The sequence below is a fragment of the Puntigrus tetrazona genome, chromosome 3 (genome assembly GCF_018831695.1).
Source record: "Puntigrus tetrazona isolate hp1 chromosome 3, ASM1883169v1, whole genome shotgun sequence".
In the NCBI taxonomy this organism is placed as follows: domain Eukaryota; kingdom Metazoa; phylum Chordata; class Actinopteri; order Cypriniformes; family Cyprinidae; genus Puntigrus; species Puntigrus tetrazona.
Genome location: NC_056701.1, coordinates 9,606,073 through 9,633,362, shown reverse-complemented (window position 1 = coordinate 9,633,362; position 27,290 = coordinate 9,606,073). Strand labels below are relative to the sequence as shown.

General features: G+C 39.2%; 1 protein-coding gene across 1 annotated transcript; it reads left to right on the top strand.

The window, feature by feature from the left end:
- Nucleotides 1–3,450: 3,450 nt before the first annotated feature.
- Nucleotides 3,451–26,079, top strand: s1pr2 (sphingosine-1-phosphate receptor 2). Its single transcript, XM_043235720.1, has 2 exons — nucleotides 3,451–3,894; nucleotides 23,219–26,079. Exon 2 carries the CDS (start codon nucleotides 23,325–23,327, stop codon nucleotides 24,435–24,437), a length of 1,113 nt encoding a protein of 370 aa, XP_043091655.1. The 5' UTR covers nucleotides 3,451–3,894; nucleotides 23,219–23,324; the 3' UTR covers nucleotides 24,438–26,079.
- The last annotated feature ends 1,211 nt before the right edge of the window (nucleotides 26,080–27,290 follow it).

Here is a 27,290-nt window from a genome sequence, read left to right as displayed (position 1 = left end):
ACCATAATCCTTATTATGACTCGGCAACCCTTACTTTCGGTGTCCACCATTGTTTTTGGGTTGCTGCCACAACAGAGACCAGAGACTTTACGGCCACAGCTCTGAACAGCCTCTTCGACAATGGAGGCAAAGAACATAGTCCACTCAAACTCAATGTCTCCAGCTTCCTTTGGGATCCGGTCAAAGCTCAGCTGGAAGTGGAAGTTGAAGGTATCCCTGACAGGGGGCTTTATCAAATGTTCCAAATAGACCCTCATAGTATGTTTGGGCCTGCGGAGTCTGTCCAGCTTCCTCCCTCGCCAGTGGATCCAACCTTACCACTAGTTGGTGATCAAGACTAGTTGGTGTCTAAGACTTACCGGAGGTCAGATGAAACAACCACAAAGTCGATCATCGACCTCCACCCTAGGGTACTGTGTACTGTTTAAAACACCATGTTCAAGCATAAAGGTGTGTTATGGACAATCCGTGACTAACACAGAAGTTCAACAACAGAACACCACTTGGGTTCAAATCAGGGGGGCCGTTCCTGCCAAACACGCCCCGCTAGTTGCCACTAGCATTGTCCACGTGGGCGTTGAAGTCCCCCAGCAGAGTCCCTGGTCTGAGCACTTTCCAGGACCCCTCCCAAAGATCCCAAGAAGACCAATAGGTACAAACAACAGTGAGAGACCTATTCCCAACCTGAAGTCGCAGGGAGACAACCCTCTCGCTCACCAGGGTGAACTCCAACACATGGTGGCTAATCTGGGGGGCTATGAGCAAGCAGCCTGCCGCCTCTCAGCACAGGCAACACCAGGGCAGTGGAAAGTCCAGCCCCTATTGAAATGGGGAAATGGGTTCCAGAGCCTGAGCTGCACATGGAGGTGAGCTATTTCTAGACGGTACCTGTCAGCCTTCCAAACTAACTCAGGCTCCTTCCCCCCACAGTGAGGTGACATATACATATATATATATATATATATATATATATATATATATATATATATATATATATATATATAACACTTTTATTATTTTTGCAGCTTCATATTTTACAAAGTTGTCCCTTGCAAGAAGATCATCATATCAATATTATAGTACATCCTAACATGAAAGAGTTACATAGCAAGGTTTTCACAAGGAAAGACAAACTATTAAATTACATTTTAAAACTATATGGAATTATTAATAAACAACATTTTAGTGCAGAATGACAGGATATATGCATCATATTCAAATGTAAACCAGGAAGCTACATGCACTGACTTTTTCAACATTAGCCACAATCTAAAATTAGCATCATCCTCTCTGAGCACCTAGTGAGAGCGCATACATGTCAAGCCCCCGTGAGAAAAACTCCATGTGACACAAATGTGGTAATTCTCAAAAGCCGAAATAAGAAGTAATTGACTATACTCCAAATGTCTCCTTAATCACTGATGGGAAAACACCAATGTAAATGTTTCTGAATAAAATACTTGTTCTCCTTTACCAAGAGGAACTTATAATGATCGCCAACATCTGTCCTCTGATGGGTGAGGCAGTTGAAAAAGACGTTGGCAAAAACCACATCAAAACCGGAACTCTGGGTAAACCTGACGGTGGAAACCAGAGTGTGGCAGACCAAATACGATGTGTCAGAGCTTAACTGAGCATGTGTGAGGTACATAACGGTGTGGAAATGAAGTTTGAGCTTGAGGAGTTATTTTGGGGGAGTTCCTGAGGTGAGTACCAGGAACATACATAGATCTTCCTGGCGGTGCAAAGGGATGGGGGAGGTCAAAACAGCTGCCAGATGTGGAGGAGTCCCAGGAGCCCTGTCACATTCTCACACACAATGCACGGCTTGTGAAGTCGCCACAGGAAGTGAGGTCAGGGTTCCTGACCCCTCCCCTGAGCTGACAGAAATGTAGAGTTCAAACCAGAGTCGCCCAGACTTTTCCGAGACACACCGATCTGTTTGTCAAAGCATACAGCGTTGAAACTTCTGCATCAGTACAAACTGACAGTCAATTTTCTTCACGCACATGCAAACTGTTTTACTGTTTACAATGGTGAAATCATACCTCACTCATAAACTGAAACAGGAATCACTTTGAGGTGGATATAACGTTATTTTTGATGACTCATTGATTTCCATACACGCTTGAGGGGCTTATCTTCACAACAGGATGAAATTAAGCACATGGTTCTTATTAAAATGAGACCAGACTTAACTTGACACCAGAAAGCACATTTAAATGTAGTGTTCAACCAGCTAAATCTCTTATGATTCATACCTGCCCTCCCTGTGTGTGTGAACACGATACAACATAGCCCCAATCACAAACAAGCCTAGACCAAACGGCACACACCTGAGGCGAAACGTGTTCATCAAGAAAAAAAACCATGATACTGGCGGATATCAATGCATCAATGGTGCTAAAAAGAAGGATAACGAACCGTTAAACAGATTCTAGTGACTCAGTGAAGGGTTGCATACATTAACACATGCATGAGCAGATGTCAGACAAGACTAATTGCGTGTACCTGACCACATGAAATCTCAAAATTAGTGTTGTAGGTCAAAAAACAGGATGATTTTGTGTTAAACGTTTGCAGTTGAAGGCAGGAGGCATAAGAGCTATAGGAAACATATAGTGATTAGTAGGTTGATTTTTACAAATGAAAGATTTGAGAAAGAAAACCTTCTGATGTCCTTAAGTGGGCTCTTTAAGCCAAAAGGTGGTAATACCATAAGAAACCAAGTGTAAATGCCCGCCACAAACACATTCTCAAACCACCTCATGAGGTGCAAGGCACGACTTGGTTTTTCCGGCCACATACATAAACATCACTCCTCCCATACGGAAGTTTGGAAGTATTGCAAACCACATGCAAGCGAGGAATAATGGATGAGGAACATCATCAAATGCCAACAACCATATCAGCACTCGAAATTTGCATCATTGTGGAAATTAATAGTGTGAATACAGTGTGGGAAAATGTCTACTAGATTTGTTTTGCATATAGACACATTTATGTGGCCAAGTGTAACTGACAATGGACAGCAAACGGATGAAAAATCAATCAATAGCAATCCCAAGTCTCTTGATACTTGACCGCCAAATCACTCCACATGATTATACCATTTATTTGTGTAAAAACTATGCCTGTGCCACAATAAAAGCCACGATAAAATCCAGTGAAAAAGAAAAAGAGGAAAAACTAAGACTAAAGGCTCCCAACAACTAAGAACTGAGAGGAAGTGAGGAGGTGGAACCAAAAAAAAAAAAAAAAAACATCTGGAGCTCATTTCTAAAGACAGAAACTAAAATACTACCACAAATGTGCCTTTTTGATCCTAAACATTTTAATCGAGTGGTGAAAGCATGTTTTTCCGTCCGTCTGCAATTATATATGTTTTTGTAATGCATGAATTTTCGTGAACAGGCAAATTAGGGGTGTAAAAATCATTACCCAGGCATCCTGCTCGCTTCCATGCTGTGTGCGTGCGTGCGCGCGCGTGTGTGTGTGTGTGTTCGAGTGAGAGTGTGTATTACGTCGCCGCGCACAGACCGTGGGGTTGTTGTTCAGTCGAACAGCGCGTGGATTACCGATTTCTGAATTAAACGGAAAATACAGCCGTACCTGACGCGTCCCAGAGACGTGAACGCAAACCTAGAGAGTGTTTCTCTTGTCTTTTGACGTTTATCTTAAGCATGGCTGCGTTAATGATTAGATTACATGCAGCAGTGACTCCGCGAAAGTTTTGACTTTTATAACATCAGTTATTTCTGGCTCTCCCGACGGATCCTTCGAGGCTCGATCAAGCGGAATCGGGAATTACGGAATCTCCTGTAAACTTTGTAAATGAAGATTAAAACCACAATCGGCACTCGCTTCTTCTCTCTGCCAGGCATCGCACATGGGGTAAGTACGTTTGCCAGCGCTAAAATAATCATATCTCTTAACTGAAGTCGAACGTTCCTTAGCGTTACAAAAGTTTTTCGTTAATTTTCACAGCGGCGCGATGCAGCTGTGTGTTTTAATGACCACTCCTATGCAAATGCTTGAAACAGATGCGCGGGTCCTTCTCTAAACGCACACTCCGACAGCAACTTGCGATATGTTTATTTGTCAACAGCGGCACGTTTCTATCTCCGTCAGCTCCGTGGTCTTTCTCGCTCGCACTCGTCTGATAAGGACCTGCGCGAGATAGCCTTATCAAAGCTTTCGACACATGCGTATTCCGCTGGTGTCGGTTGAATATAAAGCGCGGCACGCATACGTTTTGCATGCCTCACGAGAAAGTAGCCCGCAAATGTTTGGCCGCCGATGTAATGTGTAACGTGCGCGCGGTTAAACATTGACCTGCATCATCCAGACCCCGCCGCTCTTCAACGTGTGTATTGCAGGAGCTCTTCGTTTGTCAACGGGGACGGGCTCTTGCTGAGCTCGCAGGGAGCTTTGCGACATTTGCAGCCGTTGAGGATTTGCCCATCCGTCACTGTAAGGATGGCATTGTTCCTAAAAGTTGCATTAATAAGACAAAAGACTCTATTATGGCATTATGCTTCTGGAAGGAGTGCTCTGAGACTGGCGACTGTCTCTTAAAGGGATAGCCCACACAAAAATTACAGTTCTGTCATCATTTACTTGTACTTCGTTTGCCTGGTGTTTCTTGGAAGTAAATGTTTAGGGGAATTTTACTATAAACCTACTTAAGTTATTACTTTGTGGTGACTGAGACTAAAGAGACAATTTACCCGCAGATGTAAATGATGCCATCATTTACTCATCCGAGATTCTTTTAAACCCTTGTCCTTTCATCTGCGAAGAACAAAAGGTTGTGCCACTTTCATCGCATGTTGTTTTTTTTTTTTTTTTTTCGTACAATAAAATCGAGGCCTGTTTGTTCTGCCTTACATCACTCTTTGTGTTCCACGCAAGAAGGAAAGCCATACGGGTTCGAAACTTGATGCTGGAAAAGAGTTTTCATTTTCGTAGTTATTTTTTGAACATCTTTGTTTGTTCTCAAACGTCATTCAAGCTTACACACATTCAGACCTGCAATGACGCTCAGTTGCAAGACACACGAGAACCAGTGTTTTTAATGGCGCTTGATTGTAAAAATTACTGCCAAGTGTCCTTTTTTTTGGAAGGAAAAAAAAAGCATTGTGGTTTTGTCCAGATGAGTAAATTTATGATAGAATTTGCATTTTTGGGTAGACTAGCCCTTTAAGGTTTTTCGTGTTGGCTATTTTTTTATAATGAAACCAGACAATTGTAAAGATGTAGGTCAGCTCTATTGTGTGTATATATATATACTGATTTTTGTCTCCTCTGGAATCCAAAGCAACATTGAAAAGCCATTGCGGTGGCTTCTTAATTTAGGTCATGCTATGAAATGCATCCGTCCCATTAGTCCAAAATACCATCATCATTCACCAGCAGCACCTCTTTAAGGTACTGATTGTATATTGGGAGTGCACACCCCTCCATAGGACAAGAAAAGAGGATGGGGTTGAGATGTTTTGTGATCTGCTTTTGTGGTGCACAATGCCTCCCTTTGCGAGATAAGCTGACGTGTAAGAGGAAACGTTGGTTATCACATTGAGAGCTGTCCATCCATCATTCTCAAGTGTGGATGTGAAATGTGTGCGAGGTCAGGTTATTCTTCTAAAAGCTCTAAATGGAATGATTGCATTATCTTGTCTGTTCTGTGACTGAGTGCTTTGCACTTGCACATGGGAATTTCTGCATGCTTTTTAAAGGAGATCTAACTAGTTATTGGACGGCAACAGCATTGCTAAAGTGGGAAAATTAAGCTGCGAAGGAAGATCAGGTGTCGGATCTATTGATGGATGCGTAGAGAGTTTCCATCTAGCGGGGTCTATTCAGGTGATGGTGGGGTGTAGCGAAAACAGCAGATTTTCATCACGCTGGGATCCGATCTGTAGACAGAGCCGATATGGGCAGCATGTAGTCCACGTTGGCATCATGTGATGCTATGCTTCATTAAACCAGAACAAAACCAGCCACGCTGACCACCACCCGCTTTCTTCATTCACGTTCACACTCTCAGCCCATGTCAACGTGAGGGAAGTTTCAGCTGTGTGTTTTTATTTAATATTACCCACTGTGCTTTGACACTGCACTCTTAAAAATAAAAGTTCCATTAAGAACCTTCATCATCCATGGAATCTTTCCATTCCAATAAAGGCTCTTCACAGTTGAAAATTATATATTTTTTTTTTAGATTTCTATTCATTAAGAAAAAAAAACGGTGAACTGAACCTTTTTGGCCAACATGAAATACACTAGTTACTTTTTTTTTTCCCAGGAAACCTATGTAACTCTGTGGAATGCATTTAAGCATGGCGAAAATTGCTAGTTGGTGGCAGAAATCATGATCAAATTAGCCCAAACATGTGAAGAGCTTTGTGAATGGGCATCCTAATTCTGTAGAAGTCTGCTGAGCTTTCCACAGAGTTCTGCGGGCAAGGAATCAATGTATTAACTGTGACTCATTGTCTCAGTCTGAGCCTCTTCTTTCAGAATTAATTTAAAACTTTCATGAAACGGCAAAGTCTTCACCTTTAGATATCCGTGGTACTATTCATTATGACAGTGTTTTCACCTTGGCTTGCGAAGTTGCACTCCGACTGCCTGATTTTTACCTAATGGTGCTTTCTCTTGACCTTAAGTTCAACTCTGTCACAGAAACACATGTTTCAGAATGAGGTTCGTTCTTCATGCCCACAGGTCTCACACTATGTGCGTTCAGACGTCGTTGTTGAGGGACTGTGCATGAGAGGCGAACTTAAAAAAAAAAAAAAAAAAAAAGTGAATAAATAAACGCTATCCAAGCAAACGGAAAGATAAATAAATGTTGCAGGCGGTGGTGGGAACTGGAAGTGTGGGATTTTTGGGTTTGGTCACATGAGGGGTTAAGGGTGGGGCCAGGTCACAGTGTGGGCGGAGCGATCCCTCAAGGACTCTTGCATTTAGCATTTTGGCAACAGACAGAGCTCTTGCTGCACATCCTGAGAGAGACTTCACTGAGGAAGACTGAATCCCTTATGTCAGGCAGAGCATTTAAACAATAGACCACCCAACAATGAAATCGCATGCTCGCGTCGGTCCAGATCTGTTTTAGCTACGTGGAAAACATATTGCATTTTTACAGAATGTTCTGTGTGCTATTTGATCAGGACTGGGGAAGCTCCAAAATGACATAAAATATAATATTAAAACATTTTTTTTGCACATTTCAAACCAGTGAACTCATTCAGTTAAATCCACGAATGATTCTGTATACAGATTGAAAATATCCGACTTCAAAAACGAACTGTTCACGAACTGGAGAGCTAATATCATGATTTTTAGTCAATAACGCTCCTAAAAATAGAGGCTTCAAAATGGCCATACAATAGGGTGTTACTATTTACATTTCTTTCTTTTATGGAGCTTGCCAGTTCATTTTGATTATTTTGAAAAGAGAGGCTAGGATAATCAACTGGTTTAAAACAACATGAGTTTTTTTTTTTGTGTGTGTGTGTGTACTTTTCTCTTTAAGGACAAAAGATATTATATACACAGTCATCATTGGCAAACCAATATGTTTTGTTGTTAAGGGAGGAATGACCAGTGATCAATGCGTGTCTGGTCAACCAGTGCAGCGTTTTTTTTTTCCAATCGCATCAATCAATAATAAACCATCTTTGGTGATATTAATAGAGGCCGGGGTTTCCAGCGCTTTAGGGCTCGTGCTGTTATAAGGCATCATGCCATCTTTCCTCGGCCGAAAAACACTTTTGCTGGGTGTGGCAGCTGGGACAAAATAAACGCCTTCTGTTTTGGAGGCTGCTGCTGAGCAAGTTACAACTCACAGCCGGCAATATGGAGCTAGCAGTATCTGTGCCAAGAACTGGGAGTGTCGCAGCAGTGCATTGCCTTTCCTTGTGCAGCGAACCTTCTCCGCAACACACACATACACGGTCGTTCAGACTGCATGTTTGATGCAACCGTACAGTAGCGTACATATTTAATGTTGAGACAATCACAAACACAATCCCTTAAATTTATGTTGTATACAGCACGGTCACTTAGCCCAATCTGTCTGTCTCACGCAGACACATGCAGACAAGGCTCAAGGGAAACTTTCTAAATATTTACTGAGCAGCGTTTCAGTTAGGGGAAAGACTTTGTCCATTTTAGGACAGATAGCGTTTCGAGTCATGGAAGAACTTCTAAAGGTCTCTCTTTCTATTCATGTCTTGCATCTGTGCACAATCGCTATTTATGGGTTTAATTTTGCAAAACATCACCTGACTGATATAAATCTCCCATATACAATAGAACGGCAGATCCGGCTTAACACTGATGCAGGTGTACACAGATCTTCAGATCAGCAAGAGAAAGTGTATTTTGGGCAATATATTGTATTTAATACGTTCTCAACCAGTGGTTCGTGACCTAAAAATGGGTCACACATCAGGTTCCAAAAGCATTGCAAACTACAGAAGAACAAAACTCAACAAAACTTTACAGCACCTTATAAAATAACATATTACTATATACCCAGTTCTGGTTAACTTGCAAGTGGTTAACAAACCACAGTGTTTTTGTGCTGCAGAGAGCACGAAATCATCAAAATTCACGAGACATTTATGATAATGACATGTTAATTTTGCCTATTGTTGAAATTATGCATGTTAATTAAAAGAAAAAAAAAAAACGTATGATTTTCACCCAAAAATAAAAATCTTCATGTGCTGTGAACGCCTTTCACAAAAAATCTTCTCATGTATTTCTTGCAGTGGCGTGCAGATTATTTCTATCTACTAACTTTGGCATCATGCAAATACTTGTTCAAGCAAAACCAATTGAGAACCAAAATGTTGAAATAGCATTGCAGTTTCAAGATTTAAGAAACCTTGCAACGGTGACGTTTCTTCTGTAAATCTGTCTCTCTTGTGCTATGATAATGTTAACCATTCGACTGGCCACAACGAGGTTTGGAGATCATTTTTGTGTTAGTGAGCCGTAAAACATTTCTGAATGATTTGTGGCTTGAAGTACTCCATAAAGTGGTGGATATGTAGTGATGTGGTCAGAGTGTGGTTTTCAAACATCTATCAGGCATCAGTCTGTCCAACTGCATTAAGGTTCCAGCAGGTACTGAAAGAGATAACGGCATGCCAGACCCGCACACCCTCCCTCTCGTGATAGACAGCGTATTGTTACCCTGACTGCCTTTGTTTGTGCACCTGGAAGTAGAAGCCCACCGAGGAAGCCCTGCTGGAATGAAGAGCCGGATTGCTCGCTAGAGCTCGGCAGATTAAACTGTGGAAGGAGGGCTTTGTCCATCAAACCTGTTCTTTCAGTCGTGGCATCTGTGATAGGATCAGGCCCATCCTCATGCTAACGCAAAGTCATGAATGTCCATGAGAGGCAGAAAGACATGGATCCTGCCCAAACTGGGACTCTTTGCATGAGAATGACCCAGATCTTTGCTCTCTGGTGGGATGTTGTTGCATTCACTTCTTTTTTTTTTTTTTTTTTTTTTTTTGTTGCAATCATTTGTTGAAAAAGATGTTGCACAACTCCATCTCGTCTTTTTACTGAAACTAAATGAAACGGTTAGCTGCCTTGCATAACTTGCGGTAAACATTTAGACTAAGAATGACATTTTAGAAGGGAAAATGATCCCTCACTTCTCTTTTACAATCAAATAAAGTGCTTATGTTTTGTAATCGGTAAGTCTGGCCGAGTCTCCCTCGACGATGAGAGGAGGGTTTTTTTTTACGAATGTCTTCTGAAGTGACCCGCAACGAACGAACGGGTCGCTGGTAAGACTTATGTGTGGTGATAGAAAACAAAACAAATTCACAGACATGTCAAAACCCAGACCCTGAAAGTCAGTATTGCAGAAAAACATATTCAGACGCTGTAATATATTAGATTTACGGCTTGCTGTGCCAGTAATACAGTTATAGGCCCACTCGATATGGTTTCTGACTCCCCCCCTGTAACATATCCAGCACTGATTAGCTTGTTGAATTTGATCTGCTTTGGATCGATAACTAAACCGCACCCCATGGGCAATAAAATGACATGCACCAGATATTTTTGAGGGCGCCGGTGGCAGTCCTGCTTCAAAAGACATGATCAATGAAGATATGTCCAAAACAAAACACTTTTAACTAGTTGTGGTAATGTAAATGTGATATAGGATATTCTAGCGGCGTGTGTTTCAGGCTTTTGATCCCTGAGAGTTCATTTGCAAAACTCAAAAATCATGTTCGTTATGTGCATTACAGTTAATCCCAATCAAACTGCAGTTGAGTTATTTTGACTAGGTAACAATAAAACGCATGATAACAAAACATGATTTTTGGAAATGAAAAAAAAGTTATAAAAGTTATCAAATCTGTTTTTGTAAATGAACTCTTCGTGTATATAAAGGCATTGATACTCTGTAAAATAATAAGCATCATATTATTATGACGTGTTATTCTCAAAATTAAATAATTCGATTTTTATATTGTCTTTTGAGATAAAAGCAAAAAAAAGTTCCTTAAATAGTTAATAGCATTGTAGAAGGCACTGTATATCTACCCAATATTTTAGTTGTGTTTTCAATTGTAATCGTTTAAAAAGGGCAAAATTTGTCAATTTGACTGCCATTATATTTGAATAATGCACAATATTATAAATGTTAGCTCTTAACTGTTGAATAGGTGGGCTAACCTGACACTAACGCAGTTTCTTTTTATATAATATGTCTAAAGTGTATTTTAATTGTATGTATTATATTTCATTTGTTGTTGTAATTCATACAATCATTATGTAAATTAGCATTTAGAATAGTCACAGCTCGAAAATCGAAGAGGAAGGCGCATTTCAATTTGAATAGTGCTTCTGACGAAAACCAAAGTATGCCACTGAATCTTTGACTATAGTCTAAGATTATAGAAAAGGAAGTAAAACTTTCATTTTTACTATGACAGACAGTCTGTGATGCAATCCGGTCTATCGTCCCAAAGGGACCTGCTCTAATATGTCAGTAGGGTCTGGGAAAGATGGAAGATGGATTTTTGAAACGTCATTTAATGCACAGAATATTTAAATCTAAACACACCCAGAGTCTCTCTCGGTGGATCTGTTATAGTTTAGGCACACTGGCTAGTTCTCCCCCACCCTGTTTCTTATCCCTTCCATCATTGTTGGATGAAAGGTACCAGACCATAATACAGCATCGTATCACAAAAGGCAATCAAGACCGCTTTGTTCATCTGTGTGGGTGCCTGTTTCCTTTGTGGAGTCTCCCCCTGTTTTCACACCCTCAACCCCCAAACGCATCCACCCACAAGCACATACGGTACATTATCACACCCCCACTGTCCCAAACACAACTGACACATGCAGGTCACATTTGCACAATGGTACACTGTTGTCACGAAGATCTGACAGCGTTTCGTCTGTCTAGAACACACACGGTACACGCACACACATCCCATAATAAAGCAGAAGAATATGAGCATGGGTGGGGTTTGCGTTATGGGGGAACAGGAGCAGGGCTGTAGAACAAAGCAAGCGTGATTTCTGTTCTAGGACCTTTTCATTAAAGGATACTTCCTATATAGGGACAACAGCAGAAGAGTGTGAGAAAAAACGAACTTGTGAAACTTGATCCTGTGTGGTTTAAATTTTAACTGATTCTTGACTTTCATCCGGTAGCCCGCTGCAGCATTGAACCACTTATCTTATAGCTTGCCATTTCGGTTGGGTTTTTTTTATTTCGTATATGGTTGCCGTCGATAAAACAGTGAATTTTTATTGACTGGGTCTTCCTGTGCTCTGCCGATGCGTGGAGATCTCATCCTTGAACGTCTAGACATGCTTTAACAGGCAGCAAATTCTCTGGTAGATTAAATAACAAAGTATTATTGCATTAGGTCATTATCTAATGAGACAGGGAGACCATGGCTGTTCTAAATTAATCCTTCCTGATGGTTTTTAATCACCCTTTTGTGGGACTTTCCTTTGATCTATGCAGTAGACATTTAACCGTAGGGGGTTGGGACGACAAAGAATCGGTCACGAATCTGAATCGAGATCACAAAAGTGAAAAGACTTCTCAGTCATTAGCCACGTACATTTCAAATGTTTAAAGCGAAAAGTGAACAATATATTGTGTAAAATAAAAACTTGTATCATGTGTGTACTAAATGAGTAAGAGTACTTTATAATTGTTATAATAACAGCAATAATTAGCGAAAGCTTAATTGTTAGTTTTAATAATGCATTTATTTATAAATTATGCTTTAAATTAGGTTGAGATTGCAGTACAGACATTTATGATGTTGCAAAACATTTCTATTTCAAACGAATCCACTTTTTTGTTTTTTAATTTTTAATTATTTTTTTAAGAATCCTGATTTTAAAAAAGCTTTCACCAAAATGTTTCTATTTTTAAATCTGCATTATAGAATGATTTCTGAAGTATCGCGTGACTGAAGACGAGGAGTAATGATGCTGAAAATTCAGCTTTGCCTCACAGGAGTGTACTTCAAATAGAAAACATGCTAACACTTTAGCATGGGCACTTTAGCAAGTGCACTATTAACTAGTTGCGTATTGGCATATTGGTGGATTACTAGTGTTCACACATTCCTATAACTCAATAACTACCTTACTAACTATTAAAAATTAGCAAATGAAGAGTTTATTGAGGCAAAATCATAGTTAATGATTTATTGATATCGAGAATTGTCCTTTTAAAATAGTGTAACCAACAGTTATTATTTTAATTAAAATTTGGTTCAAATAAATGCAGCCGTGGCGAGGATAGCACTGTTACTTGTGTTGAATATAAACCTTTGAATGTTTGCATGCATGCATATTCTATACATTGTATAAACGTATGTATATTTTATGCACGGTCCAGCGATACCCTGACTCCAAAACGTTTCTCCATTCCATTATGGTTCTTCATACACGGCTCCTCTTTCCTGTCGCCTTTTGCCCACATGCAAAGAAACGCATCAGCAAATAAACAGAGATGACAAATATAAACCACAAGCCGTGAGTTCTAATGGGCTTTTGTTTATGTATGCCTCGCAGGGGAGGAAAAGAGACTAAGGAGTGAAGAATAGACTTGAGCCACACAGTATTGACTAATGTTCTGAGAGGAAATAATGGGGCTAAATGTAAGCTGAGTGGAATAGCAGCTCTCTCTCTCTCTCTTTTCCCTCGTCTGTTTCCTCCCCTCCCCCGTGCAGCCGAGGACAATCGTACACCAAACTTTTCAAATCGTGCCGGATTACTATAGCAGAACACAGTCTGTGTGGCTCCCGGCCATGAAAGGGTGCCTGGGCTTCACACAAAGTCAAAACAAAGACGTAATTAGCCGAATCAATTGAGAGAAGTAATGACATGTAGATTGGTGTCAGCTTGTTCTTCAGTGGCACACGGAAACGGCAGCAAACCGATAGAGACCCCAATAATATTAGACACCCACACTTCTGTGACAGAAAATGACAATGACCTTTCTAGTGCGCAAATGCAATAAAACAAAGCGTACTTTGGGTTTAAAAACCCATTTCTGTAGACCATGTCATCCAGGACACTCATGACAATTCATAGTTTTTATGAGAAATTTTAAATTTAGATATTGCACCAGCTGGCTTTGGTTTGGGTGAGGGGTTGGGACTATAGATTTGGGTCATATAATTATTGCGATTGTCTCATACGAATCAAAGTCTTGAAGATTTCGACTTGAAGTCATTAATTGAACACCCACACTTCATAGTAGCTACCAAGTATCAACTCAGCATCACTTTATTTGGGCTTCTCAAATGACCGTTTATTTTCTTGGTGAACATTTTAAATAATTTTTTTTTTTTTGATTAATGCATTTAATTTTAATGATAATTTTAAACTTTTGTGCTTAACTACGAATGTTAAAGGGATGGTTCAAAATACACGTACCAAACGTTTACCTAAATGCATTGTTTGGCCTGTGATGCTAAAGCAGTCACCCACGTTTATATCTAATGTGTTTAATTTCACGATTCCTCTTTTCATTTCCTGTCTCGTCTTTCATTATGCATAGCTAAAAATGGCAGCAGCAGAGAAAATATTTTTCGTCTAATGCTATTTCGTGCTCCAGAGGTACTGTTGATTGTGAAACAACCCTAGCTGTATATAATTGCATCAGAGCTTGTTGCTTACTTAGGCAACTCGTGTTTTTCTTTTTGCTTTTTTATGCCTTTGCGTAAATGAAAGGACCGAATCGTGTACGTGAGATATAGCAGACCCTCTCAAATCACCCGTATCTGCTCAAACTGTATAGTAGAGAACTTGAGAGCCGCTCAAAGATTGTTGCCATTTATTTGCCGTTTAGTAGACGTTTGAGTGTGAAACCAGCACTGTATCTGTGGTTAAATCTCAGAGTTATTTTTTTTCCTCAGAACTTCACTATAGCTGCTGCTTCTCCACATAAACTAACAAAATAAACATTAGCATTGCGATGAACATGATGCCTTGAGACGGTACACTGGAGTGTTGTGACTGTGTCTATATGTTTGAATGTACAGATGAGAAACGGATAACGTCATTTGGGTGTTATTCTGTTTTGTTTCTGAGATGTCTGAGACAGCTTCTTTGTTATCTAAACGCCTGGTGCTCATCCACGTCCTGGAGATAAAAATGGAAATCATTTGAAGGGAGGCTGCTTGTCTGCTGCTGAGGACCGATGAGTCAGGAGAGTAAAATCTGGACAGACTCCTTAAAACTTTCCCAAAGCTTGCTCCCACACAAAACATGCACTATATGTTTTGTTAAAAAATGTTACATATATTCATTATTATTATTATTATTTTTTAATTAAGCAAGTATTTTAGGATTCTAATAGAGACTGTGTGGAAAATATAAGGGGGAAAAGTAAATAAAAAAACAACAAAAACTACCACTATTTTATTTAATGCCCGTTCAGAAACCATTAGATTAATAATGAGTATTTCATTCTCTTGGCAACTTTAGATTTTAAGTTTATTATTAATTTTTATTTATTTGCATGTTTTTATTCCTAGGAGCATCATTTGGATTTTATTTAGTGAAGACACCTTTATTGCATATAACTTGATGTTTAAAGGTTTTGACAAGGTGTAATGAAAATGCTATGCAGAAAAAAATAAAATAAAATAATAATAATAATAATATATATATATATATATATATATATATATATTTTTTTTTTACATATGCATTTAATATTACTCAAAGTAATAATTGAATATTTTTTGTTGCTCTAAAATACTCTTAACACATACAAATATTTTCTACATATTTTAGTACAGTTACAACATAAAGTCTAATTATAATATATATTGATATCAAAGACAAAATGTAAAAAAAAAATTTTTACAGCTTATTTAATTTGTATCTAGATTCCACTGCAAAAGCTTCGAAAATTTCCTCCTGCTCTGCTCGTCATTACTAACATCATAATCAATGCTTTGGTTTCAGGTCGATCGGTTATATCACAGTCGGTCTCTCAGTGCTATAGGAGAACACTGACGTTAATAACTTTAAAAATAAACTTTGTTACTAGGAACGTTGCCGTTTCAGCAGAGCTAATCGATGCGCGGTTGTAATGGAGAGACGCACTGTGAAAGAGTTTCGAGCAGGCTCTGGGTTTGCTGCAGAGCTGTGGCACCAGCACATAAGTCTGGTCTGCATGCGTTAGCACTAGACTTGCTACAGCCTGCCCACATGTGTCTTGACTTGTGAGAATGAGGCTACATGCAGCTTCAGCTGTGGGTCAGCGTGCAATTTGAAGACATTAGGCTAAACCAAGCGGTTTCTCCATGTGTTTGTGGATACAAGCTTCAGCCACAAGCTTTTTTTCTACTAACGAACAATGCAGTATATTCCCATTTGCGTTTTATTTGCTGTGGTTTAGGAAGGAATGTTCTGGTTAAATGCAAGTTAGGTTCTGTAGACAGTAGCATCGTTGTAGATTGTCAGATTGCAACATAATTTTTACTTGTACCTCAGTTTATAAAATCCCACCAACATGCATCGACAGCTGTGGAAGAAGAACAATTGTAAGTGCTTTTTACATACACTTGCAGTTCAAACATTTGAGAGTCAGCTAAAAACTTGTTGATGTTTAAAAATAGGCCTAGTTCTGTTTATTTAAATGCTGTTCTTTTGAAAAATTTAGCTTTGCCATCACAGGAATAAATGACATTTTAAAAGATATAATTGAAAATATATAAAAAAGTAACTTAAATTTCAAAATATTTGGCCTACCGTTTTTAAAGTATTTTTAATCAAATAAATGCAGCTTGGTGTGTTTAATAGACTAAAAAGCTGACCGGTGTCAAACTTTTAAGAGGTAGTGTATTTATTTTATTACATTTTTTTCAAACTAAGCAGTTCTGTAGTAGCTTGCCACAGACAGAGCTTGGCTTGAATTCAACTGTTTTTCCTTTTAGATGAAACTTCTTGAACGCTGCATATATTTTGTTGTATATTTAAGCAAAAAGGTGCTATAGAGTGCGAACGATATCTCAGTTAAAGTGCCTAATTCATTATCTAGTTGGTCATCTAAATGTAAAAACCAAGGAATTGGACATAAATAATAAAATATCCAACACTAACCAATATCAGCAGATAACCAATAAGCGTTATGTGAAGAGTTTATCTGCAAAAACATAATTCATTTCATTTCTTTAGAATTTTTTTTCATGCTTTTATTGTGTGAAATCATAACCCAACTGCAGTGATTAAGATTAATTGGAATGCACAGCGAAAAAAAAAATAAAATTTGTCATCAGTTTTTGTAAATGAATGTGCATTCGCCCTTACTTAAAAAGTATTACAGAAATGCAACAGATATAAAACTCATGAGGGAGCTGTACAGTAATAACGGTGTACTGCTGTTTCCCTATGACTATATTATACATTATAGCACGTCTAGACAACCAATCAGAGTTATTTGGTTTTTCCTTTCATAGTAGGGGGCGACTTTAAAGTACATATCAGAGCTGGGTCATTAGCAGGGTGGAATGAGAGCGTGTTGAATAGAGCTTTGTGGTCTTAGGACTGTGTTGCATCACCTTCTCCACATTGACTAGCTTTGACTCTTTTGGTTTAACAAAACAGATGGAATTTTCCTCCCCCGTTTCCTCCCACTCTCCTGTAAGTGCTCTGTTTTTTACCCTCTTACATCTGATATTACAGAACCAGCCCTAGCCGGCCAATCAATACAATTACGTATGACGAAATTGTACAGCTCTCCGGGGCAGGGTATAATCAGTTTAATGATCACGTGCTATAAACCGATTGTGTTTTGATATTACTTGTATTACAGTCCGCCTACAATACATTCGAACATTTAGAAGCGCACCGATTTCGCCTTACCGTCGATCTGTTAAAGGTCACCTCCGACTGCCTAAATGCTTAAATGACTTGCGGTTCACTTTGTTTTTGCATTAACCTGTTGTATTATAAAATTCCCCAAGAATAAGCTCTGTGTAATGGTGCATTTGTGGTAGAAGTGAAAAAATGCGGTCATGTGGATGGTGACACTTATCACGACGACTACAGGATGTAGAATTAGTGCCGAAGCACTTTATACATCCCACGATGCAGACAGACAACTTTACTCATCCACTTAGACCGCAGACCGGTCGACATTTAAGCTTGAGTAAAATAGGTGACATAATTTAAGTGTTTAAAAAAAGCGTGCTAATAAACAACACTTAAATTAGCTTGGTAAATGGTAAGCTGAAGTGAAACATCTGCCGGTTACGTGTCGTACCTTCTGGGTTTTTTCCAGTTGTGTGCGGTTGCTGACGGTTTTTGCAGCCTGCAACGATTTCTCAGAGATCTCTCTGGAGAATGAGGCAAATGGTGCTCAGCCGATGCTAGGTGACAGGTGCGTTGTGGGAAACGCGGTTGCTCAGACGCCGCTTACTAATTGGGGCTTATCAGGTATTGCTGGGAAGCGCAAACAACACCTGGGGCCTTTGTCGAGCTGTCATGGGGATGTGGGCGGGGTCCTGCCCGAGACTGGGGTCTTAAGTTCAGGTTTCACTGAAATCAGAGGCGAGATCATATGCTTGTCACAAGCACCGTAAGAGCGACCTATGTGATGAGTCAGTTCTGAGCCACGACTGTTTAATCTACGTAGATTTCTCGAAGAGATGTGTATCCGTTGCACTTTTGCCACAAAACGAGCGACTTGCTGTTGCGCTTCAGCACGTTTCCTGCCGCACGTATTTCACCTGTAAGAATCCGAATAAACTTCCTCTGCTCTGTTTTCGTGTCTCTCGCTTCCACCAAACCTTTCCCACATTAACTTTCTTGCTCTCTACCAGTCAGCTATCATGTCTGAACAGGATGTTAGTCTTCTGACACCACAAGCGCTTCCTTTGGCCTATAGTAGCGTAGTTGTGTACAGGAAGACTGCTCTCGTTGGCCATATGGACCGTGGAGACCTGCTACTGGAGATGCAGTCACATTTTGTCTACTTGGCCTATGTCTTATTTGTGACCTAGGACTGTAAAACCAAATGTTCGGCAAGCAAAATTGTTCGGCCTAGCAATAAAAAGAATGAATAAATTATGCCGAACAATGACATCTTTTGTTTTTATACAGAAAAAGTACATGCTTGATTCAAGGATGTCTCGAAAATGGCCAACAAATTTTTCTAATTTATATTTTAAGTTAAATTGTGCCTTGCTGGTATAGTTAGAAGTATATTAAAGAAATGTTTAGTGTGTTAAGTAACTATTTTTAAATTGTTGTTTTGCAATTTGTATATTTTTTCTTTTAAAAGCTAGACAAAACCGTGAAAAAAACCCATTTTAGTTATGCAAACAAAACGTGTTCAGTACTCAGCCTTCATTGTTTGGCTTCATTTTGTTCAGCTTTGGCCAAGAATTTTCATTTCAGTGCATCCTTATTAAGGAACATACATTTGTAGCAATAGCCAACAAATACATTGGATGGGTTAAAATAATACATTTTTCTGTCATGCCACAAATCATTAGGATATTTAGTAAAGATCATGTTCCATGTAAATGTCCTGCTGTAAATGTATCAAAACTTAATTTTTGATTAGTCATATTAGGGATACACGCTAATGGATCACGCTCTGATATGCTGATGGTTATACTAATATATTATAGATGGCCTAAAACCTTACGAAAATCTTTTAGAGCTCATAATGTTCTAAAACTATATTAATGCCATTAATGAATAAATCATTATATTATAAAAATAAATCATTATAAAATAATAAATATTATTTTTATTTATTTTTTAATTCATGTAAGCTATTGCTTCTGACCTTTAAATCAATGCTGATCATTTTACTCATGAGTTGATTATTTTTATTTAATTTTTTTTCAGAAACTGTCTAAATGTTATTTGTGTATACACCAAATGCGTCATTCTGTGCGTGCATTCTCAGCTTAAATGTGCGAAGCAATTAATCTAATCGCCATTCAAGCAAAACTTTGCTTTAAAAATGAGTCACACCGCTGACGTGATCGAATCACTAACACACCCTAAGCACATGCGAGTTAATGTATTTCTGTTATCGGCAAGACACATCAGCATAATTTTTCATATCAGGTCGATGCTGAAATATACTTCTAAAGCCATTATTGGCTGATTCTGATATTAGTCAGATGAAATTGTGCAACCTTTAAGTAATGTGCGTTGCAAAGAACTTTATTTGGACAACTTTAAAGGCAATATTATCAATTTTTTGAATTAATTTTGCTCCAGACTTTTAATTCGTCTCAGCCAAATCCTGTCTTAACAAACCATACAGCAATGGAAAGCTTATTTATTTTGCTTTCAGTTTTTATATAAATCCATATTTTGAAAAAAAAAGATCTTTATGACTGGTTTTGTGGTCCAGGGTCACATTTATCTTTCAGTATGATGAATAAGAAGAGACAAAAGATTCATTATTTAGATAGGATAATCTGGCGTCCCGTTGAAGGACGGGCGGGCGAGGGTTATAGTGAAGTGAGGCAGGCCAGAGACGACATTGCCGTCAAACCAGACCATCAGGTTTCACATGCTGTCAAATCCCTAGATGAAAGGCGGCAAAGGTCTCCACATTAACACAGAGGCCCAGACCTTGCAGATGGCCCAGTAAAATCACAAACATGAGTTGTCAGCAGCGAAACTACCCACTCAAACCTGTTCCGAGAGTGAAATTTCAGTGGGTGTTGGAAGTAGACCTTTTTTGAAACGCATCTGTCGGTTTCTGAGAAGGCGACCCTCACATTCTGATGGGTAATTTTAAGTTTGACGGTCTAAACCGTTGATTGTTTACAGTGTGAAAAATGTGTTCACTTGAAAAGAGATCGAATGGGACGTCCTGCGTTTGGCGTCATTTTGGACCAGTGTGCCAGTAGAGAGTATCAAGTGAGATGCAACCTGGACAAGGAGGCTATTGTTCTCCGCTACTGCTCAAGGAAATGGCCTTGCTGGATATTATTGGCATTTGGCAGCAGGATTGTGCCACTGTCTACGCAGCTGTAGCTTATTGTGTTCTTATAGGTGACTGAGACGCGCTTCCTGGTATGTTTACTTAAGTCGGCATCTGCGATTATGTATGTGAAGGGTTTTGAACTGTGTGCAGCAAACAGTGATGTTAAAGTGAGGTGTGTGCGTCACACACAGATGTCTCAGATTCCTGCCTTTGTCTCCAGATGCCATTCCACATGGCTGCATAGTCTCTACAGTGACTCTGACGGAGGATTTGTGTCTTTCGGTGTTCAGGCTTTGACTGTACTGATGTTGTTTTGGGTAGTGGTCCTCGTTAGTCAAGAACAACTACGTTTGAGCAATCTTTCAATCTTATCCCTGTGTGACCATCACCAGCCTATATTTTGTCTATAGTTTCTGTATAATATGTGGGTAGATGGTATGCAACGTATGCAAGTATACGCTAAAGCACATTCTGTTGTTCTCAGACTTCACTTTTAGGTACCGTGTGATGCTTTTTTTTTTTTGTTAAACTGACAGTAGAGAGCTGACAGGAAACTCAGTTCATGACAAGAACAGAAAGTGACAAAACGTCATGGCTCTATGCTGTTTTTTAATTGTGGCTGTATAATTTGGTAACTACTAGATCTCTTAATATAGTATAGCTCACTCAAGTGTCATTATTTAGTTTATTTCTTACGCTGAATATAAGATGATTTGATGAATGCTGGTAATCAGTTGATGGACCCCATTGGCTTCCATAGTATTTATTTCCATACAATGAAAGTCAGTTTAGACCAACAACTTTCTGGTTCTTTAAATTTTTTCAAAATAAATAGAAATTATTTTGTGTTTGTCATGAAAGTGAGTAAATTACAAAATTGTCATTTTTGGATGAACTATTTCTTGAAGTTTGTATCTCATGTTTTTCATGTAGATGTCAACGAACAAATTTGTTGGATATTACAGTTTCCACACTTGTGTGGCCACAAAGTAGTGTCACTTCTATTCAGATGAACAGAATTTCACAGATGTGTAGCAAAAAGAGCCAAAAAGTAAACAGTATGACAACTTTGAACTTTTACATATTTGATACGTACTATTTATTCTGCAGCATAATGCTGAATGCAGCAACTGTCTAGCAAAAAAAAACAAAAAAACGTTATCTACTGTAATTATATCTAATATTGTAAATGGAGCCAGGGCAGACACAAGTAACCACGCCTGCTTGCTCACACTTTTAGTGTCTCTTACATTCTTTCTCAAACATGTCCAGTAATTTTCACACGTTCAACACTGTGTGACCAGTTATTCCTCAGTAAACAATCTTAAACGGAGAAAATGCAAAGAATATTGTTATTTAGTCATCAGCAGTTCAAAGGGGATTTTAGATTAGGGAAATGTTTATAGCCATTGTGGTCTTGTAGAAATTACACTCTAGTCACTGATTTCAAAGATTTTGGTGATTTTAGTAAAGCGTGACGGTTACAGTAATAAGTAACAAGTAATAAGTAACGGTAAGCATCTAGCATTACATAAAGCTACGTGTAGGTGTGGAAGACTCTCGCTTTATCTTAGTTTAATCGGCAAGAACAGATCGTAGCTGAAGGACAGTTCTGGCATGTAGCTTTTGCTCAGAAGGGAAATTCCAGAACACTACTTGAGCTATTTTTGGTTTCCAACATGCGTCTGATCAATGCAGGACCACTGCTTGTGCTTTAGAGAAAGTCTAGCGCACACTACCAGAAGTAAGCTTGTTAGACTTTCATATTATTGATGTCTGCGGCACAGGACTCCAGATTCTAGTCACAGATGCTCCTCTAGCGTGCACACTCAAGTTTCTTACAGTGAGCTTCTGCAGTCAGCAGTCTAAGATTGTGTAAAATGTGCACCATAATATGAGAAACAAGTCTTTAAAGCTATGTTTACAAGATATAAAGATATTTTTTTTCCAATTTAGTCATAGTCTTTGGACTAAAATGATATTTAGTTTTAGCAAAATTTTTGTCATCTGAATAGTTTTTCTGAATAGTGTAGATGTAGTCAACTAAATATAAGAATATAATCCACTAGATCTGTAGCAGATTTAGTCAATTGGGTTTAGTTATAGAGTATTGAATTTATTAAGCATTTGTCTAAGTTCCGCATTTGTTTTTAAATGTAAATTTATGAGAAAACATCCGGTAATATGAATGACTTGAACATGCAAAGTAGACACAGATGTTTCTGCTGTGACACAATGTGTCTATCTCAAAATAAAATAAAACCACTTCTCATAAAGAAATAAAAAATTGGCCTTCTTTTGAAATGAATGAATTCAGTAATCGTACACTGGATTTGGCTTAAACCTGTAACGAATTAAGTCCTCCCTCACATCGACCTCGCTTTTTAAATTTATTTTCTGTTTTTTGGTTTTTTTCTTTCAGACTTCCAACAATGTTTTTGTCATTCAAAAATAGTTTTGATTTCATTACAGTCTCATTTTCAGTGGTAAAAAAAATTATGAAAATGATTTGTCAGTGAAATTAATTCAAAAACAATGATTAGAAATTAACAAACACTCCGCCATTTTCCATTGTTTGAACACATAGATAATCTGTAACATTTACCGATTTGGACAGGACTGTTTGGCGCAGAAAATACAGCCCTTTTAACTTTATATTTGACTTTGATTGTTCTCTTCTTACCTTTGACCTGGCAGTAATTGATTTGTGTTTGTTTCCAGGTGACACTGAGGAGCTTCCTGGGCCCCTGAGACGTGACTTCGGGCTGGGCGTCTCATCTCCTGTGCCCCTGCTGGCCCAGACAAGCCCGGACAATCTGCCCTCTGAATGACTACTGGCCATCTGCTTGCAGGGCTTTGCCAAACGGTCACCATGAGCAAATACTCTCAGTACTTCAACAAGACTCTCATAGAGGTCCACTATCGCATTGCCAAGAACATGAGCCAGAAGGAATTAAAAGACCGCATGGAGAGCAAACAAGGCCTGAGCACCCTGAACATTTTATTTGTCATAATCTGCAGTATCATCATCTTGGAAAACCTCCTGGTGCTCATTGCCGTCTTTCGCAATAAGAAGTTCCACTCGGCCATGTTCTTCTTCATTGGGAACCTGGCCTTCTCTGACCTGCTGGCTGGCTCCGCTTACATTGCCAACATCTTCCTGTCAGGCTCCAGGACATTTCATTTGGTGCCTGTCCAGTGGTTCATACGAGAAGGGACTGCTTTCATCGCACTGGCCGCCTCAGTTTTCAGCTTGCTGGCCATCGCCATAGAGCGCTACATCGCCATCACCAAGGTCAAAGTTTATGGCTCCAACAAAACTTGTCGCATGTTTCTTCTGATCGGAACGTGCTGGGTGATGTCCATCCTCCTTGGAGGCCTTCCCATTATCGGCTGGAACTGTATTAATAACCTAAAGGACTGCTCCGCTGTCCTGCCTCTCAACTCCCGATACTACATCCTTTTTGTCGTCACCATCTTCACAGTCATCTTGCTGTCCATAGTGATCCTTTACGTTCGCATCTACCTTATCGTGCGTACCAGCCACCAAGAGGCCACCAATTCTCCAGCTTACGCTCTCCTGAAGACTGTCACGATCGTGCTGGGCGTCTTCATCATCTGTTGGTTGCCCGCCTTCACCATCCTTCTCCTGGACACTTCCTGTACGATGGAGCAGTGTCCAGTCCTCAACAATGCTGCCGTCTTCTTTAGCTTCGCCACACTGAATTCGGCACTGAATCCGCTCATCTACACGTTGAGGAGTAAGGACATGAGGAAGGAGTTCCTCCGGGTGCTTTGCTGCTGGGGGCTGCTCAATTGTGGCCGGCCTCCTCACCGCTGCATGGTACCCCTCAAGAGCTCGAGTTCGATGGAGCACTGCACCAACAAGCACGAACATCAGTCCATTCCCATCATGCAGGACTGCACTACCTGCGTTTGATTTCGTCTGCTCGGGTGTTTGAAGATAAGGGGAGGCTCCATCTTGGAGGCAAGGCACAGAAGATGGAAGTGTTCAGAGGCCCCATGGATGAAACGAGAATCACTATCAATGTCTTTGGACATTTAGAGTAGACATCACAACTGTGCTACCAGAACTCCCCATGTTTCCTTTGTTGCTTCTGTCCTTGCAAAACTTTGCAGAATAAGACCTTGCCACGTATTTGGCATTAAGGCAAATGAAAGCAAGCCAATTGGTAATGTTTTTTTAAGCTCTTTGACAAAACATGAAAAATCAAAGTTGCACTTTGTAGACTTCTAGGCAGATTGGGACTGCATATTTTAAAATGCTGGCCGAGCTGCCAGAAGTCACATACAAGTTGTATCCTATCCTCAAGTAGACTGGTTCAGAGATTCGAGTGGGCAGATGAAATCAACAATGCACTCCATGTGAGCCAAATTACCATGCATGCTTGCAAAACGTATTTATCAAATTACTTGATATACATAACATCCCTTGATTACCGTTTGACAATAAAAGTATTCCGCTTCGTTGTATTGCATGAAAGCCTAACCTGTGTAAAAACTAATATGTATGGCAAACCTATGTACAATTGTCAATGTTACTCCTCTATGTCCATCTTAACTGACTGTCCCTTACTATTTTTTTTTTTTTTTTTTTTTTTTTGACATTCCTAATTTTTCCTAAGAGGAAAGCACAATCAGAATGTGATTACTGAATTCCTGATACGAGTTTCTCAGTTGTGTTGGCATGACAATGCCGTAGCATCGCTGCGGCAGCGTATGCTTTATTTAGTGCCCTCTTGACGAATGAAACTGAATTTAAGAATGAAGTGTTATGAGCGAACCTTTTCGCTGATCGACAGTATTACCGAACATCACTGTTCTCCTGTTGATTATTGAGCTTGCAGCAACAAGAATGGGCACTCACTGTGAAGTCTTAATGACATTTAAAGTTAACTGAAACGCCATTGATAAGACAGGAAAGATTAAGGTAGATTAAGACAAACTAAGCATGCCTTAAATTCTTCTTTTAATAGGTCACAAATCTTCTGAAGAGTCTTTCAACTTCCTGTAACTACAGGAAGTCCGGTGTTTCCTATTCTCCTTCCTGTTGTTATGAACTGACCTTGATGTTCTCATACGTTAATATCATCAGTCCGACACTTTCACTGGCACAATCGTTTGCTGTTTGATCCCAACATGTTTTAGTTTCCTCTGCTGATCGCCTTAGTTCAGCAGAGAAAGCACTTTGGCAGCTCTTCCAATACCGGCCTAATGTATTTTGGTTTTTCTTCCTCCTCTTTTTTTTTTTTTTTTTTTTTTTTTTTTAATGCATGAAGAGTTTAAGCCTGTGTGAGCATCCCTATCACTCCGTTCAATGTAAAACATTGCCTACCCTGTGGAACAATGTTTGTTTTATATGATAAATATATGAAAGTATGTATGTATCTGTGTACAGTATGTATGTATTGTGTATACTTATAGAATGTCTTGTGTGCAATAGCCTTGTGTTTTAGTAGCAAGCTACCTGTGCTAAATCGGTACAATCCCAAACACTAATGTAGGTACATACACATTAGTTCATTCCTTTTTTTAATAAAAAGAAATTAAACGCAAAAAAACCTGTGCCATTTGTTGTTGTTTTTTATATTTTTTTAAGGTTGTAGTTGAACATTTTTAGAGGGTTTCGCACACGTTTTTAGCGATTAGCATACACCAAAAAGTATAACTTCTGAAGTGGCTGTTGTTGTGTGCGTGACATAGAAGTGATTAATGCCAACTACGTAATTTGTTTTGAATTTCAGTCCTACGCAGTATTGAGTTAACATGAACACTAGAGCTTAATACCACTTATTGCAGAAATCTGACTAGACAATAAAAAAAGGAAACCAAATGCTAACATGCACGAACATGGCTAAGGCCCGACTCGCTAGGACATGAATCTGTTCGCAAACAATATTACTTAGAACTGCTGGCCTTGATTTCTGACAGTCCAATAAGAGCCAGTTCCGAGGTTTTGTGGGAGTGCAGATGTTTAGCCGAAGGGTTTTATAGGAAAGAAGGGCGTGTGAGGAGAGATCAATAAGAATGGCGTTATGGGAAAAAGGGTGTCTTCGGATGGGTCGGCATGACCTTTAAAAAAAAAAAAAAATGATTGTGAACTCTGACTGAGTGGTCTTAAGGATGGTCTGGCCTGGTTGTTGTCAAATATCCAGAATTCCTGGGTGGGAACAGCAATACGCCCTGGGAGACAACACAGCTGGGAATACGGCCAAGAGTTAGCAGGAAGTGACATCAGCCATACTGAAACAGCTGCAAACATATACAGTTGTTTTCAGTACGTCTTTGTGATTAATGATCGTTCTGTTCTCCCACTCCACCCTCCATATGTGAGAACACATTTATTCTGAGAAGTCGCGCACCCATGGCATTAACTGCTACTGCTGTGCCACAGTGACACCTTGCGGTCAGGAGAAGAAAGGATTCTAACGTGATGTGTTACAAAAGTGTACTGGCCTGTTGCGCCATCTGTAGGATAAACTAAGTATTGCATGATTTTGATTATAGGACGAAAATGATTTGAAAGTAAATTTGGTTTTGAAAAGGTATTTGGTATTTAAAATGGTCATAATTTATAATGCATTTGAATACAATAGAGTTGGATATAATACAACATTTGTTTTTGGTCACAAAAAATAGACCTAAAAAAAACTAAACTAACACCCTTGTTAACTTTTATTTACTATTGATCATGCTATATTTGTATATATAGACTATGTAGATGTTAGGATTTTGTGTTTATGATAAAATTAGTTATTGGTGAAAATAAGTA

Coding starts and splice junctions, on each gene's coding strand:
- s1pr2 (XM_043235720.1), top strand. CDS start 23,325: ATGACTACTGGCCATCTGCTTGCAGGGCTTTGCCAAACGGTCACCATG.